Source organism: Uloborus diversus, chromosome 3 (assembly GCF_026930045.1).
Source record: "Uloborus diversus isolate 005 chromosome 3, Udiv.v.3.1, whole genome shotgun sequence".
Classification (NCBI taxonomy): domain Eukaryota; kingdom Metazoa; phylum Arthropoda; class Arachnida; order Araneae; family Uloboridae; genus Uloborus; species Uloborus diversus.
This window is the reverse complement of record NC_072733.1, coordinates 169,073,657-169,091,494: the sequence shown is the minus strand read 5'-3', so window position 1 is coordinate 169,091,494 and position 17,838 is coordinate 169,073,657. Positions and strand designations below refer to the sequence as shown.

Genomic DNA, 17,838 nt, shown 5'->3' with positions numbered 1-17,838 from the left:
TATGCAAAATATGAGGACTCCATTCTTTAAATTATTTTGAACTCAGAAAATCTTGTAGATCACGATTCTGGATGTTGCCAGGAGGCTTGTTGGTCCATTTATTTTTTATACCCCGCTCCCTTAGGTACTAAGTAAATGAATTTAGCTAACTCATCTGGGCCATTTTAATGACTCCTTGTCTCACTGTTCCGTTGTTTCTTAAAAATTAAGACATTTAAAGCTAGGTAATTTAAAATAAAACAAAAAAATTAAAAATTAATAGATCATTTTTGTTGAAAAAAATTATTTAATTCCAAAAATCAAATTTTTGCACAGGTCTTCAAAAGCAGAATATAAAAATCTATCTTTTTTATTTTGACAATCATTATTGACGCATTTGCTAAATACTTGTCTCAAAGAAATAAGAGAGAATACAGTTGATAAAGATCATACAGGCCTAATTGAAAAATATAATCAATGTAAAAGAATAATTACAGATATTTTGATGAGTTTTTTCAATTTTTTACACGCCAAAATCACTGAAAATGAAATATTTAAATATTTGAACAACTATTGTGAAATGCTTGAAATTTTGTTAGGTTCAGTTATGGCTGATAGGAGTAATAATTTTGAACTGCATTTGCTAATAACTAGACAAATGTTACCTTACTTTTTTTCCATGAATCTCATAAATTACTTTCATGGGGTGACTCTTTATTTACAAGATATAAAACTACCTTTAGAAGTTGTAAATGATATGAAGAGAGGAATGCTGTCTGTCAAACGAATGGAAGGTAGATTTAATGCAGTAAATCCCGATTTAGCATTAGAGCAGTCTCAGAATCGATCTTCAGTAGTGACTGGAGGTTTGATTGGTATTACAAAAAATGAAGACGCGATGCAGATATGGCTACTTCTTTATCCCTTTAAAAAACAGCATACACAAGGCTTTTTTCTTCATATATCGGAATACAAGCAGATTCTACAAGTGACATTAATTACCATAATGAATGGATGCAATCCAGGATCAATAGAGACGAAACAGATATCTAAAGAATCGCCAAATATTTTATTGCTTTCAATCCCTATAATAATAGCAAAAATTGCGCGCTCCAAAATATTTACACCGGTGAACTTCCTGATGAATCTTCTTCTCAATGTTTGCTAAATATTGTAGAAAATGGAGAGATTACATTAAGTATGTACGAAAAAGAGCAATTTGTTCTAAAAAGTAAAAAGTTATCCGACCCTATTAAAAAAATTAAATTTGACAACTTTGTGACTACATATAAAAAAGGAAGAAAAACTACTGTGTAATAAAAAGTTACAAGATGCAACAGATATGTCGTATGATTTCTTTTCCAGCACTGAAAATAAGTTACAGCTTGTTCAATTTCTCTGTATTGCTGCTACGAAATATGCACAAAAAAAATCAAGATTGCAAGTTATATATTTGTGGAGGATTTGATGATCCATCAAAATGCTTAAAATTACATGGCTCTTTATTTTTTGAAGTACCTGAATTAAATTAAAACCACTTAGAAGCGGATTCTAGAATGTTTTATCATATATTTTACGCTGCAAAAACCATAGCTACCCATATAATAATAATTAGCGCTGATACAAATGTCATCATCATGGGAATTTATTTTTGGAATAAGCTAACATGTCTTGGTTGTTTAGGTCTATGGTCTAACGGTTCATTTCAGGATGTCATTTAGCAGCTCAATCACTAGGCGAAAACATTTACATACCTGCCAACATCCAAAGAAAAAAATCCAGTAGATTTTTTCAATGTAGCACAATATCGCTTTTTTCCATGTTATTGAGGGGAAAATGGGGATTTTTTATTATCTCTAAGGAACTACTTTGATATACTCCCCCCAAATCGGAAATTTGGCCACTTTTTTTTTTCACTTATGGTACAAAATACAAGAAAATACTAAATTTGGCAACAGCAAAAACCTAAAAGCTGAAAAAACCTAAATGGGCAACACAAAAATAAGAAACAGCAACCCTAAAAAGTCCGTAGGGAGTGCCAGATTTTGCGCGTAATTTTTTTTGGGGGGGGGGAGGGGGGAAGGGTATATCAAAGTTATACCATCTCTTAAAGTACAATCATATGCAAGTTCCTTGAGTCATATACAGAGTTTAATTAATGAAATTATTAAATGGAAGAATAAAAGTTAAAGTAATACTTTTTTCAATGAAAAGTTATTTAGGGAAAAAAAGAATTTCAATTATCTGTAAAAATTCAATCATAGACAGGTTTTTTTCAGGTCTTCAACAAGATTTAATCTACTTTTTTCGGCCGCAAAGTGCCCGATAATAGCGGTCGTTTTGTGTACAGGAAGAAATGTTGTAATTAAGCAACATAGGCTTAGCGATGAGTGCGCGAAGCGAGATTGCAAATGTAAACAAGAACTGATGTTGCCAGATTCCAATGTGCTAAAGTTTGAAATTGAGTGGGAAACTTTCAAACCATGGAGTAAAAGCGCTAAAATGATGTAAAAATTTATTTTAAAGGGGTTTGGTGTTTTCATTTTCAAGAAAATCCCTAAATGGAAGGATTTTTTTTAGAGATTAATAAAAACCGGGAGATTTTCAATAAAAATCGGGAGACCGGGAGAAATGTCAAAAATCCGGGAGTCTCCCGGAAAATCCAGTAGAGTTGGCAGGTATGCATTTATCATATTCTGCCAGCATTAAGCTAAGTAGCTGTGATTCGACCAGCAGATTAGGTTCAAAAAAACAAGGTTTAAAAGATGCATTGTTGGATTTTGTACAAAAAGCTCTACGAAATTTTTATATTAAAATATTACTTGAATAGGAAAAAAATCAACATAATTACTTATTATTTTCAAGCTTCAAATTTTTAACTCAAAACTTTCAGTTTACTGATGAAGTGGACAAAGTGACATTTTTTCCGGGAGGGTTTTTTCCAGGTTTTTTCCGGCTGTTTTTTCCAGGGCGGACAAAATAGGACAACCCTGTAGCAAAGCCTCCAAAGCAATGATGATCAAATACAATTGTGTAGCGTTTTCAGATGAATCGCGTTTTATGCTCCATCGGACAGATGGACGTTGGCGTATAAGGCGTGAAACCTTTGAAAGGAACCACCCTGCAACCATTGTCGGAACGGTCCAAGCTGGAGGCGGGAGCATTATGGTCCGGGGAATGTTTTCCTGGCATTCTCTGGGTTCACTGATCATTGTGGAAGGCACGATGGATCAATAAAAGTACGCATCTGTCCTTGCGGACCATGTCCACCCCTACATGCGCATTGTTTTTCCTCAGGATGATGGCATCTTCCAGCAGGACAATGCAAGGTGCCATACAGCTGCCAGTGTACGTGCATGGTTAGAAGAGCACCAGGATGAGTTTACCGTCCTCCCCTGGCCAGCAAACTCACCTGACTTAAACCCAATCGAGCATCTGTGGGATCATCTCGATCGAGTTGTTCGCGCCATGGATCCTCAACCGCGTAATCTAGCGCAGCTAGCCACAGCATTAGAGTTGGCATGGCTCAACATCCCAGAGAACACCTTGAGGGACCTAAGTGACTCTCTTTCTGCACGTCTCGCAGCAGTCCGCTCTGCGAAAGGTGGTTATTCTGGCTTTTGACAGATGGTCACATTAATGTAACTGGACTGTGTATATTATCTCCAAATTGGCCGAATCATCAGCAAAATTTAGTCCCAGAATAAGGAATCTTTCGCGAGGTCACAGTAACCTCCCTTAGGAGCGCAATGACTGCAAAACTGACTGTCATCCTTATTTCTTCATAAGCTTGATAGTTTAAATTTCGAAAGCACTATTTTTTGCATTTATAGAGTCAAAGAAATTTTGCTTCCATTTGTCTGTGGAGAGGGGGGAGGAGGGCGGCAGATTTTAAATCTGCCTAGGAGCACGTCAAGTTTAAATTTGGCTCTAAGCATAGCATGTATGGCATACCACCATCAGGGCAGATGTTGGTATGATAGTTTTAATAAAATATTAGAAGAAGCAAGCTTAAAAAAACTTAAGTCAGATCCATCCGTATGTATACTAAACGATTGAATAATGAATACATCACTTTTTGCTATTGCTGCCCTCATACCACAATCACCAAGTCTCTCCACGTAATACAAGCTTGCCCCAGTTGCCACTTGGTGGCATTTTTCGTTTTTGCCTTTGTTTCCTCATTGGTTAATTTCTGGGGCGTTTTTGCTGAGTAGCAATGATCACCACTTTTAACCAATCAGGTTTTCACTAAAGGTCAAGATTCACGGTTGCCACTCGCCACGTGGCGACCTAGTTTGAACAAGTGGCGACCTAAAAAAACGTCCTCAGTCGCCATCCCCCCCCCTATTGTTCCTAGAAAAAAAAATCTTGGGATGAACAGGAATTATGCACAAACTCAAGAGGGTGGAAGAAACTAAATTGCTTGGAAGCATACGCCTGAGGATAAACACTTCAAGGAAGATTGTATTTTAACCAGAACTGCAATATAGTTACATCTGAAACATAGACGCCATACTTGGCCACTCACAAGATGGAAGTTTGCAAAGTACCTTAGTACTGTCTGATCATTGATTACATGGAAAGGCTGGTTTAATAGGCGATTATATGTCTGGTTTATAGGCGGAAATGGACGTATCTATTAGTTTATAGGGGTGTTAGTTGGTTTGTTACAGATGAGCACTTTTGCCTATCTATTATTTAGCCTTTGTTCTGTAAAAATGAAAATTTGATCTCGGCAACATTTTTTTAATCTAAAGTATATTCAATCTATATTCTCACGGCAAAAATTAATTGATTTATTTATTCACAACAATTTGAGCTTACCATTTTGCTTTTACGCTCCTGAACGAAATGAAAATATTTTCTTTTCTTTTTGTTGTTTCCATGGTAACTATTTTTGTTTTCCCTTACTTTATTTTAGAGAATGCAATAAATGAATAATGCACTAGTGACACTATAAAACACGTGCATCAAATCCCATCATTATTTTCCCTTCTCTCCTGCTAGATTGATTCAGATGGAATAGTCTTTACTTGGCAGATTGCCAAATTACATACAATCTGCAGTCAAGCAGTATTTAAGTGCTTAAGTTTGCAAAAACAAAGCAGAATTTGATGTTTATTCAAATGCAAACTAATGAAAATAACGCAAAATGTTCTGTAAAGCATTTTATTTATTTATTTTTATTATTTAAAACTGTTTTCTTGAGAAATGAAAAATTTTGTATTTAAAATTTAATCTTATCCTTATTGCATTGGACGCTAATGTGCTAAAAGCTTTAACAGTTCAATTAAATTGATGTTTAATGAGGATTTTACATTTATCTTTTTTTTTTTTTTTTGTTACACGTTCAAAAACTTAAATCTTAATTTTTAGCACCGTCGCCATATTTGGTCACTTCCAAGATGGAAGTAGACAAGACTCTTTAAGTGCCTAAGTTTTCAAAAATAGAATTGAATGTCTATTGCAATACAATGCAAATAATTGAACATTCTGCAAAATGTGCCGCACCCCCCCCCCCCCCCCCCCCGTTTTCCTCGAAAAATTTTGGGTTTTTTCGACAAAATATCGGAAACTGTGGAAAAAATGCATTTGAAATAAAAATTCAAGCTAAATGAAGTTATTATAAACTGTTTCTACACGTATTTGTCAAATTTCCAATAATTTTCTTGATATATGTTATCGAAAAATCGATGATTTTCGGAAAAATTCTCTCTTTTTGTCAAACATTTGCTCCTACGTCCTCCCAGGATCAGTATTCATGAAAATGGTCAATGAAAAAGTTGTAGAGCTTTAAATTTTCTTCAATTTGATATGCTACTTTGTTATATTTCATTCAACCAATGAAAAATTACAGAATTTCAAACACACACTTTCATGGCAAAAAATGGAACACTTGCCATTCACAAATTTCAAACTGACTTGAAAGGATCACGCACTTCCTTTTTTTAATGAATTCAACAAGCCAGATGGACAATAAAGAAGTATTTGTGGATTACTACAACTCAAATGATGTTTAAGGGTAGGGGGATGGCAGAGCCGGATTACCAAATAGGCAATGTAGGCCGTAAAGTACGACAAAACAACGTTAGAAGAAGCACAAATTTGCAAAAACAGCAGACACGTGTTTCAGCGTTACAGGGAACGCCTTTTTCAATGCAAAAAATAATGAGCTTATGGATGAAAAGACATCCAACAAAAGCCAAGAGCAGATAAGCATGCAGCTTAAAAGATAAAAACAGCGGATTAGCCAAACACCAATGACAAAGTTATAAACAGATCAGGAACCAATAGGAATGCAAGCAAAGGCCAAGAGCTTTCTCTTAGGTACGAACACAGAAAGAAAGAATTCAATTGGACAAAGATTAAGCCGAAGCTTAAACAAAAAGAAAAGAAATTGTCAGTAACCGTGAACCGCAGAAAGGAAAAGCTGAATGGAAAACCATGAAATAAAATAAACAGAAACAAAAAATATTCGAAAAAAGGAAAAATAAAGATAAATAGAAGAAAATTGGGGGGGGGGGGGTCAATCAAGACAAAAAGGTAAAAATAAACAAAGGAAGATAGATAAAAATGAGTGGGGAAAAAGGGGGGGATGGGGAAAGGACAGTATTAAAGATGTGGGAGCCAAATGTTGGAAAAATATGGAACTGCACTAAGATCGTTAACTAAGTTAGAACTGTTCTTCAAAATATGAAAGGATTCCCATAAGTCAAGACCTGATGAATTGGGGCATTTTTGGATAATCTGATAAGAGTTAAAATCAAAAGAGTGATTTGAATCCCAACAATGTTGAGCAATACTAGACTTATTTAATTGTTGTTTTTTCACATAATTTTGATGCGCTTTCAAGCGAATTTTTAAAGCACGCCGAGTCTGTCCAATATAGGCAAGTTTACAACTACAATTAATTCTATAAATTCCACAACAATTAAGAGGGTGAATAGGATCTTTAAGAGAAGAGAAAGAAAGTTTATTAATAGGAGAGAACACCACCTGGAATTGGAAACGTTTTAGAATCTTAGCAACCTGATAGCTTACAGATGGAAAGAATGTCAAAACAACCAAATTCTTTCTGATGAAGGTTCGGTTAAGAACATTAGTTTGGGATTTATTTGAAAGTTTTTTATAAATGGAATCAATCAAAGTTGGCGGATAGTCTCTATCAATTGCCACAGCTTTAAGATAATTAAGTTCCACTTTAAGAAGTTCCGACGAAGAACAAATGTTAATTGCGCGATAAACAAAAGAATTGAAAGCAGAATATTTTTTATTTGGAGGATGAGACGATAGTCTATGAGGAGGTAAAGAAACAGCAAAAGGTTTGTGATAAACAGTAGTTTCAAAACCAATTTCAGTACGAGAAACAAGTACATCAAGAAATGAAATGCAATTATTCCGTTCTTTCTCACAAGAAAACTGAATATGAGGATCAATGGAGATAAAACCTCATCACTCTCAAACTGATTCTGGTTCATTAGAACAAAACAATCATCAACATACCGAACATAAAATTGAAACCGCAGTTTCTGGAACAACTTAACCTCAAAATAATGCATGTAAATATCACTAAGAATGGGGCTAAGTGGGTTTCCCCATAGCCAGACCATCTATCATAATATAAAATTTCCCATTAAAAACAAAAGAACATTGCTTAAGACAAGTACGGGTAAGGAAAATTAAATCCTCAATTTCCGTATTGGTGAAATGAAATTCAGAAAGTCTTCTAAGAAGGCATAACAGTGAACCCTCGACGGGAACATTCGTAAATAAAGAGTTAACATCAAAAGAAGCCATAAAAGAATTATTTGGAACGAAAATATGAATTTTTTTAACAAACTCAACAGAATTTTTAATAGTAAATAAATTGTGACTCCTAAGAGGAGAAAACACAGAGACTAAATATTTTGCAAGTTTGTTCGAAGCCGTACCAATATTGGAAACAATCGGCCTGAAAGGAATACCAGCTTTATGCACCTTAGGTAAAGCATAAAATCTAGCACAATTAGCAATAGATGGAACAACAGATGTTTAACATCTGAAGGAATAGACTTAACAGACTTGACAGCAGATGAAATAGTTTTTAACTCTTTATCACTAGGATCTTTAGAAATTTCAGCATATGGCCCAGAAGAAATTAAATCATTAGTTTTATCAACAAAAGATGATTTGTCAAGAACAACAATTTGCCTACCCTTGTCAGCTTTGGTAACAACCAGATCAGAATTCGAAACTAAATCTTTAACAGAACGGCTAACAATATTAGCAAATACAGGTTTAGAAATTTTCGAGTTAAAGTCAATATTAGAAGTTATAAGATGTCGAATCGAATCTTTTTGAGAGGAAGTTAAGGCACTAAATTTAAAAGCTTTCTCAACAGGAGCAATAAGCTTTGAAAAGAACACTCACAGCAAAATTATCATTACATTTTAGAGCCTCAATTTGAGAATTGCATAATGGAACGCTAGAAAGATGTTTTTGTAAATTTGTGCTTCTTCTAACGTTGTTTTGTCTTACTTTACTGTTCAGCACAAAGGTATTTATTTATTTTATTTTATCTTAATGTAGGCCGTAGCCTAGAAATCTAATAAAGGGGTCGAGGTCCTGAGGGCCCCAGAGAAATATCAAAATTGCAAATACAAGAAAAAAAAAGTTATATTTTCTTCAAAAAAAAAGGGGGAGGGAGGTGCTCCTTCCTTGTTTGTATTCAATAAAAATTTATGTGCTTGCGCGTTGGGTGTGAAAAATTTAGACGCTACAGACCCCCCCGCCCGTTTTCTGATCTTGCGATGGCTCTAGGGGTCCCCATCACTACTAATGCCTAAGGACTTCCGACTCCTTAATTCGGCCCCTGGGGGGGGGAGGCGTCGAATTGTGACTTTGTGAAAAGGGGGAGGGAAAGAGTAAGAAATGTGACATCAATCATTTTTAAATATGAATATCTTTATAAAAATTAGTTTATGAAAATTACTTTGTGACAAATGGAGAGGGGGTCAAAATGTTAAGAAAAAGTGTAACATCATTTATGAACATCCCCTTACCAAGAAAACCGGACGAAGATTTGCAGAACTACATTTATGCAGTATGAACTAGCTCCAAACCCATTGCATTATTTAACGAAAGTGAACTGAGGAAGTGCAGAAAGCCAGCAATTTCTCAGTAAGAAATTATTAATAAGTAAATATACTGAAAGGGGGGAGTTAAAGGTGGGAAGGGGGAGCCAAATTTTGTGCTTTTTGATTATATCTCGGAAACCAAAGGAAAAATGTGTTCGGAATAAAAGTAAAAGTTAACTAAATTTATTGTAAAATTGTTCTACATATATGTTACATACATGTCACATTTTCAGCGTTATTTTAGATACACATTTAGTTGCAACTGCAATTGCAACAAAGCAAGCTTGCGACAGAGTAGTCTAATGATGGTTTTCTACAAGTGACCTCCTGGTCACTTGTAGAAAAGCAATCTGTCTAAATCATCTTCCAACATCCGATTTCGAGAGTTTCAGCACAAGTCCTCCTTTCCCAAATCCCCAATCCAGTACTTCACCCTTAAGTTGCTAGCTAAAGGTTATCTTGGTGGTACGGCAGAGTTAGAGATCAGTCTTGATGTTTGCAGCTACTTTGATAAATGATTTATAACAGAACTCATTGAGGGACTGTTCTCTGGCTAGAGCACCATACCATGAGAGATACTCCAGTAGCATCAATGGATTTAGGGGAAGAAGAACTGTTGATATATACCTTAGATACATGTTGTATGATTTTAGATTTCCGGCAGAATGTTGTGATCAGTTGAGGATTTGGCTATCAAGAGGACAACCAGGAGGACTTCCTCTCAAATAATAGCTACAGAAGAATTTTGCCATCTGATGATAGCCGTCTTCACAATATCAACGTCAACATCACCTAAAGCTTGGAACGTATTTGTCTCGCTTTTCATCAGCTTCATCATTAGCGGATTTGTCAGCTGACTTTTATTATGAAGGTTGGACAGAAACCTTCTTGTTTGACCGTCGTTTCAATTTTCTAACTGATGTTGACATCCATATGGTTTATACAAGCGTCTCTTTTTGCCTAACAGTTTTGTACACTAGGTTTCCTCAATAACAACAAATTCAAGTTTAATTAAATCAATGTCGTTATCAATTTCCTTAAACAGTACATATAGTGCTGACTTTCTGCACATCTTGAGTTCGCCAATTCATACTGTATATATGTTTTTTGCAAATCTTCGTCTGATTCCTTGGTAAAGGGCTGTCCATAAATAATGTCACCTTTTTCTCAACATTTTTAACCCTCTCCCCCCCCTCCCCTTTTCCTTTGTCACAACATTCGTTTTACAAGCTACTTTTCATAAACATATTCCTATTAAAAAATGCTTGATGTCACACTTCTTACTCTTGCCTTCCCCCTTGTCACAAAGTCGCAATTTCACGACCCCCCCCCCCACACACACACCTTAAACATTATTTGTGTTATAGTAATCCAGAAATACTTCTTTATTGTCCATCAGGACTGTTAAATTCATTGAAGAAAGAGGAAGTGCGCAATCCTTTCGAGTCGGTTCGAAATTTGTGAATAGCAAGTGTTCCATTTTTTGCAATGAAAGTGCGTGTTTGAAATTCTGTAACTTTTGATTGGTTGAATAAAATATAGCAAATTAGCATATCAAATTGAAGGAAATTTAAAGCTCTACAACTTTTTCACTGACCATTTTCATGAATACTGATCCTGGGAGGACCTAGGAGCAAATGTTTGACAAAGAGAGAGAATTTTTCCGAAAATCATCGATTTTTCATAACATATATCAAGAAAATTATTGGAAATTTGACAAATACGTGTAGAAACAGTTTATAATAACTTCATTTAGCTTGAATTTTTATTTCAAATGCATTTTTTCCACAGTTTCCGATATTTTCTCGAAAAACCCAAAATTTTCTTCCGCCCTCCCTCCCACTTTTAGCTCACCCCCAGGGTCAGGGACTTTTAGCATGTTTACTTATTAACTACCCCTAACAATATTCTGAAGTCAAAAATTATGGCATATTCCATGCACGCTACAATATGTTCATTGACTGGACTAAACAACTTTTTCATTATCTGAAATAGACAATGACCTTAAGTTCAATAATACAAAAGGAAAACTTGGGGCATGCACAGATGCCAGTTGGAGTAGTACGAAACCTGATGCAAAACCTTATATTCAATATGTGTTGAAGTTCGGAAGATTACTTGTCAGCTGGAAAAGTAGAAAGCAAAAACTTGTAGCCTTATCAACAATGAAAGACGAATTAATTGCAGCTTGTGGTAGTGCTTCTGCTGTAAGAAGAACAAGTAGTTAAGGGAAAAAGATCTAATTGCCAAATCCTATCAATATTCAAACAGATAGTAGAGCAGTAATGAATTTAATCAACAACCGAAAAATATGTGGTTGTATAAGTAAGACACATTAATAGAAAATTCTACTTTGTAAAAGATGATAAAGAATGCGGGGACATAAAATTCACCCATCAAAATTCTAAGGAGTTAGAAGCAAATATAAGGATTAAGTATTTAACTAGTGACATTTTAAGCAAACATGCAATTAAACTTGAACTGACAATGAACATTGATGGAAACTGTTTAAAATATAGGAGAGAATTGTTGGATATTTATTATAATTTATTTATTTGTACAACTTAACTCCCTCTTGATATTATAACAGTTAATTTAACTGAGTGTTATTCAAGGAGATGATGTTTAGAAGATGAGTCTTGCTCTGCGAGACAATTTTTCTTTATTTTCTTTTCTTGTTCAATGGGGTAGGGTTTTTAACGTCCAAAAATTCACTTTTTTTACGAATTAAAATAAAAATGGTTTGATTTAATGTATTAAAACCTTTTTGTGCACTATTATGTATCATTTTAAGAATATTCTATAAATTTTTGAACAACAAATATCCACAGACAAGCCAATAACAGAACTTTTTACAGAGCCCGGTAGCAGAAACTGCGAGACGTGCGTTGCAGATTTTTCAGCGGCCTGCAGATAATTTTACCAAAGAATAAAAAGAAAGAAAGAAAAAATAAATAAATAAAAGGAAAAAAAGAAATACAACTTGGCAAAGATCATTTGGAGATCGTTTTTTTCACCGGAAAGGCGATGGATGTTTCAGCATTTAAGCTAGAAACATAGTCGCCATATTTGGTCATTCACAAGATCAAAATAGATAAGATGCTTAAGTGCCTAAATTTTTAAAAACAAAGCAGAATTGGATGTTTGAACTGCAAACTGATGAAAATAGCTTAAAATGTGCAGCAATCTTTTTGTTAACCATTTTCTTGAGAAATAAAAAATTTTATATTTAAAATTTCACTTTATCCTCATTGCTTTGGACGCAAAAGCGCTAAAAACTTTTCAACTGAAGTGTAGTCTTATGAGGATTTTTATTTTTAAATTATTTTTTCCCAACAAATTCAGAAATTTCTAATCTTAATTTTTGGCGTAGTCGCCATGTTTGGTCATTCCCAAGATGTTGGTATGTTTTCATAAACGGAATTGGATATTTATTGCAATGCAAACTGATGAAAATTATGCAAAATGTGCCATATTTTCGGATAATTATTAATAATTCTCTTGAAAAATGCAAAATTTTATCTTTAGAATATCATCTTATCTTCATTGCTTTAGAGGCTAATGTGCTAAAACTATTTCAATCTAAATTTTTGTTTTTTAAGGATTTTGAATTAATTACTACTTTTATGTAACAAATTCAAAAATATATTTACAATCATGAATTTTTTGCATAGACGCAACGTTTGGTCATTTGTAAGATGGAAATAAACGAGACTATTACTTGATAAACAAACTCATTCATCTAAAAAGCAGTTTCCTGCCAACTTCTTATTTACTAATTTATTTATTCATTCATTTTTTGAAAAAAACTCAAAAACCTGTTTTAACTTAAATTTGCTATATTTTAATAAATATGTATTGATTAATTCTGCCGTGTGCAGGTAAAGTGCAGTAACTGCAAATTTTTCTTTTTTTTTGCATTTTTGTCATCTATTGTACGTTATCTTTATTGTACAAGCTCACTTATTTGGCTTCCGCTGGGGAAAAAAAACATCTAATTCCAACATTTTCCTATTGTTAGTATTGCATCATTCACATATTTCTTCAAATATCTCGAAAACTCATTTCTGAAGATAGTGCCGTTTACCTGCACACGGCAGAATTGTTTTTCATAGTGCATACAGTTCTGTTTATTTTTATGAAAGTAGTGAAAATTCTGTTACCATCACGAATCTGGCAACACTGGAAAGAACAACAACAGCGAACAGCGGTAAAATCGGCGCAAACTAACGCAGGTTTAAGGGTGAGAAATTAAATTTAATGAAAAATCTTGTTTCATGGTGCAATTTGAGAGCTCTACTAGCTTTTTTTAATGAATTTTAACATTGCCGCTCGATTGGGCGAACATGAAAAGCACTAAGAAAGAAGGGCGGGGGGAAAAAAATTTCAGATACGCCGCCCTGGCAGATACGCCACAGATGTTAAATTTCAACTTTAAAATACGTATAAGCAGCGGCTTATCTACCCAAAATTATGGTACAGCCCCTGTAGCAGCTACAATCTCCTCAGTCTCTTCTTTTTTTCGTATTTATTTACATTATACTTAACTAACCTCAAGCAAGCAGCACTGACATTCTGAGCGTCCACAGTTGTCAGAACTACCTCATTCTTTGGCAGCTGTTGCAGCTACAGTTTAAAGGAGCAGAGACTCCATACTTGATAACTTTGAGAATTTTTCTCGAAACAACTTGAAATATTAGGAATATACAGTGGGTGCTGTTTAATTGAATCAGTGGTTAATTGAATCAACCACTTTAATGAATCTAATTGTCAAAAGTAGAACAAAATCCGGCTTTATTGAATTAGCCGCTTTATTGAATCAGCCGCTTTGTCGAATCAAAGACGTATAGAACAAACGTGATTCAAATAAGCGGCGACTACTGTATTTTTGAAATATTTAACTACAAGACGAAACAAAAAAGAAAGAATCACTTTTTTGAAACTGCAAAGCCCCGTCCCAGCCCCCTTTTTTAGAGGAAATGCATTTTCTGACTGAAACTAAATGCTTCATTAATAAAGAAATGTTCTATTCTGACATTAATGCGTAATTTTGAATTTTTTTTACGAAATATTTTTTCTAATTTGTAATTTGGGGCATAAACAAATATTTAACTGGGTTGTTCTAAAGAAATATGCAAACATACATACCTTTCCTCCCTAGGATGAAATGAAGCATAACTATGCTCTTCTTTAATAAGATCTGCTACGTCCATGATATAAGTTTATCTAGAAAACACAACATTTATATAACCTTTACACTAAAATATATTTTAATACAATCAAATATCTCAAATAGCACACTATTTTAATCTACTCATTATTATTATTAACAGCGTTAGAAATCAGTAAAAATTCCTACTGGTCCATTGGAACAGTCAACATAAATGTGTACTGGTTCGCAGACAACATCTTTAATCCACGCTTTTAATTTAACACTAAATATGTTTGTACCTAAAATTATTTACACTTTATGATTAAATTTATTAAGTTATTTTAAATATAATTATTTAATTTTTTGCCAATTGATTAAACATTGTGTAAAAGATTAAATTATAAACATGATTTTTTATTCAGTGGGATGTAGGAAGTATCTTTTAAATAAGTTTAATCATTTTGAATCAGTTTATATTTGATAAATGGAATTAAAACTGAGAAATTTTCTTCATTTTTTACGTCTCACACCATGGAATTGCCAATTTACCGGTAGGACATAACCCCCACTTAGACTAAATATTGTAAACCTTTATAGCAATTGAAAAATCTTAGCTATGATTAATATTCTTTTTCAGATGATATTTTTTATTCTTAAAAACTTTCATATCCCATTTAATTCTTCAACCAATATATTATTTAGTTTACAACTTAACAAGGAGTTTATACGTGTGCTTATAGTATTTTTTTTTTTTTTTTTTTGCATTTTGGATGCAGAATCGTCAATTTATCTTTTACTTTAGTAAATATTTATCCATCTGGACATTGATACACCTTGAGAGTAAACTAGTTCCGAATAAAAATCCAAGTAGCAAATGATTCGAAATACCAAATGCTGCTGTACATGTATGTGAAATCGAAATAATGAAATCATAGTCTTCTCCAGAAAGAGCTCAAAGTTCAACTAATAGACTACTTTCTCTATAAAACTATCCTCCCCACACACCCATGCATCCCACGCGGAACGCTCACTCCCCCCCCCCCCCTCCGCATTAGAGAAAAGATGCCAGAGAAAAAAGTTCTCCCTCACCTGCTTCCCCCCTTTTCATCTCTCCCTTCTCACAAGAAGGGGGAAAAAGCATTTGGTTTTTATTATACTATATTTTTTATCTGCTCCGTTTGTATCCCCCCCCCCCTTATTTATGGCGTTGTTGAATATTTTGCCCGTCGAACCTGCAAACTCCTTTTTTTTCCCCTAGCTCTCTCTCTTTTTTTTCTTTTGGTGTGTGTTTGACTTGTGTGTGTTTGCTCGCTTGAGCAAAAAAGTGAAAATGCCTATCTTCATTTTCGCAAGTCTTTTCGCATTCTGCGAAAAATGCGACCATAGCGGAAACCCTGATAACAGAACACTTTAAACATATATTTTTACATACCTGTCATTTCAAGGAATAAACATTAAAATACATGAAAAATTCTTAGTTACATCATATATTTTTTAATCCAGGAAGAGGGGGGGGCAATTGAATCTTCTGATTGCCCAAATGACGAGCCTGTACACTTAGGGTGGTCACAAAAAATCGATTTTCGAATTTCTTCCGCGGCACCCCCCTAAAATGTGCCAATGGGCTAGAAAACATATAATTTGCGAAGTTTCAGCTCAATCCGATAATATTAACAAGTGCCACAAAGAGGCTAAAGTTACGAAAAACTGATTTTTAGCAAAAAATCGTAGTTTTTCTTCTTTAAAACCAAAACTTTTCATCCAAGAAACTTCGTTCTGGTCTCATTTTATTGGAAATTTTATTCTCATGATGAGTTATCTTATCCATTTTTTAAACAAAATTTATAGAATGGTAATGGGCATTTTTCAAGTCAGGTCGCGGAAGATACCATCAAAAAGGAATTTTCATGCAAAGATCTAAAAGAATTACAATATTCAATTACATTTATTTGCTCTTTGTTGATTTTAATTTATCCATTAAAAAGGCTTCATTTGGAGTTACTTTAAAAATTAAATGCAACAAATTGTTGATTTAAAATAAAATAACTAAGCAGTTCAGAAGAGAAAGCAAGAGTTAAAATTACAAAAAAAGAAAAGAAAAAACCTAATGAATTTTATTGCTTACACTGTTAAATTATAAGTCATCATTTAATCTTTTCATTGAGAAGTTAAAGTGGTAATGGCTTCAATATGACATATTTGATGAATGTGGAAAAATGTGCCAGCATTCGGACATAACTTGTAATAGAAACTGTCGTTAGTTAGAAATTAATGTTTTACAGATGTTTCAGCTGTGCCATTGACAACCCTTAAACTGTTTACTATCTTTTTAGCTTTAATATAATATTGATTTTCACACTATTCATCAAGATAAGTATTTAAAAACTTTGTATCGATTTTGAATCTCTAAAAAATTGTATCTCTTAACCCTAGCGTCAATGACCAAACTTTTTCCTTACTTTCAATAACCGGGTACCCGGGTACCCATTTTGAATTTCGAAGATTTAGAGTAGAAAAAAAAATTTTTTTTCTGACACCTCTTCTATTTAATTGAAACGTTTTCTTCCACCTTCATCTGGGGAAGTTTGTGTAGTGTTCCCGCTAGGCCGTTTTTGAAGGGCGCAGCGCCCTGCCCTTTCCCATATCAGCAGAATACGCCCCGCCCTTTAAGAAAAAAGGAAATTGCATCCTGTGTTTTTAAAAAGATGCCTCAAGCATCGTTTGTATTTGAACGATATCGTCCGATTTTACTTGTCCAGCGATCGTCCGCAAAAAACGCCCATTTCTTATCATAATTCCCAGAATTTCACCTTGAAAATGGCCCCTAAATAAAAGGGGAAGCAAACCCCCATTGGCAAAGATGCGAAGGGGATGAGATTCTAGGAATTCTAACAGGCTTATCAGCAGGAAACAAAGGCATGTTCTTCCTTCTACTGAAGGTGGGTTTTTGACAGGGGGTGGGAAGGGGTATGGTTCTTTGGGAAAGAAGAGATCATTGCTTCATTCATCCCCATCCTTGATCTTCTGAGAATCAACAATGAGAGAGGGAATAGGACATTTTCCTAGCATTTCAGCCCTTTGTGTCCGTTTTCCGTTTGCACGTGGAAATTAGGCTTAGCAATTTTAGAGCATTGCTAGTGATTGTGTAGCAATCTTTTTACATCTGTTTCTGGAAAGTTAGCTTTCTGATTGTTTCCTAAGTAGAAAATAGTACTAAGATTACAGAGTTAAAATACAAGGGTATTTTTTTGCCCCTTGGATTTTTAACCCCCTTCCCCAGTTAAAAAAAAAAAAAAAAAGCGTTTGAAATGGAAACATATCGCTTTTCCAAGGAAATTTTCTGCTGCAAAATAATCATTTTTTTCGTTTCTTTGTGCTAAGTATTTTTATTATCTTTGAATATATATATATATAAATCGTATAACAGATTATTTTTAAAACTTATTGACATAATTTTCACAAAAATTGTCTGAGATAAAAATTTTGGATTGGCCCGAGTTGCTTATTTTTGTTTTGCATCTTGCTACGACTACATTTTTGAAGCACTACATACAGTATTTAAATTTAATTACTCTGTTTGAAGTGTAA

General features: G+C 34.1%; 1 protein-coding gene across 1 annotated transcript in view; it reads right to left on the bottom strand.

Moving 5' to 3' along the window:
- Positions 1–14,311, bottom strand: part of LOC129219046 (uncharacterized) — a 175,585-nt gene extending 161,274 nt beyond the window's left edge. Inside the window, exon 1 of the mRNA XM_054853366.1 lies at positions 14,247–14,311. Within this exon, the coding sequence (XP_054709341.1) occupies positions 14,247–14,311 (65 nt within the window). The remainder of the gene's footprint in view (positions 1–14,246) is intronic.
- Between the last annotated feature and the right edge of the window lie 3,527 nt (positions 14,312–17,838).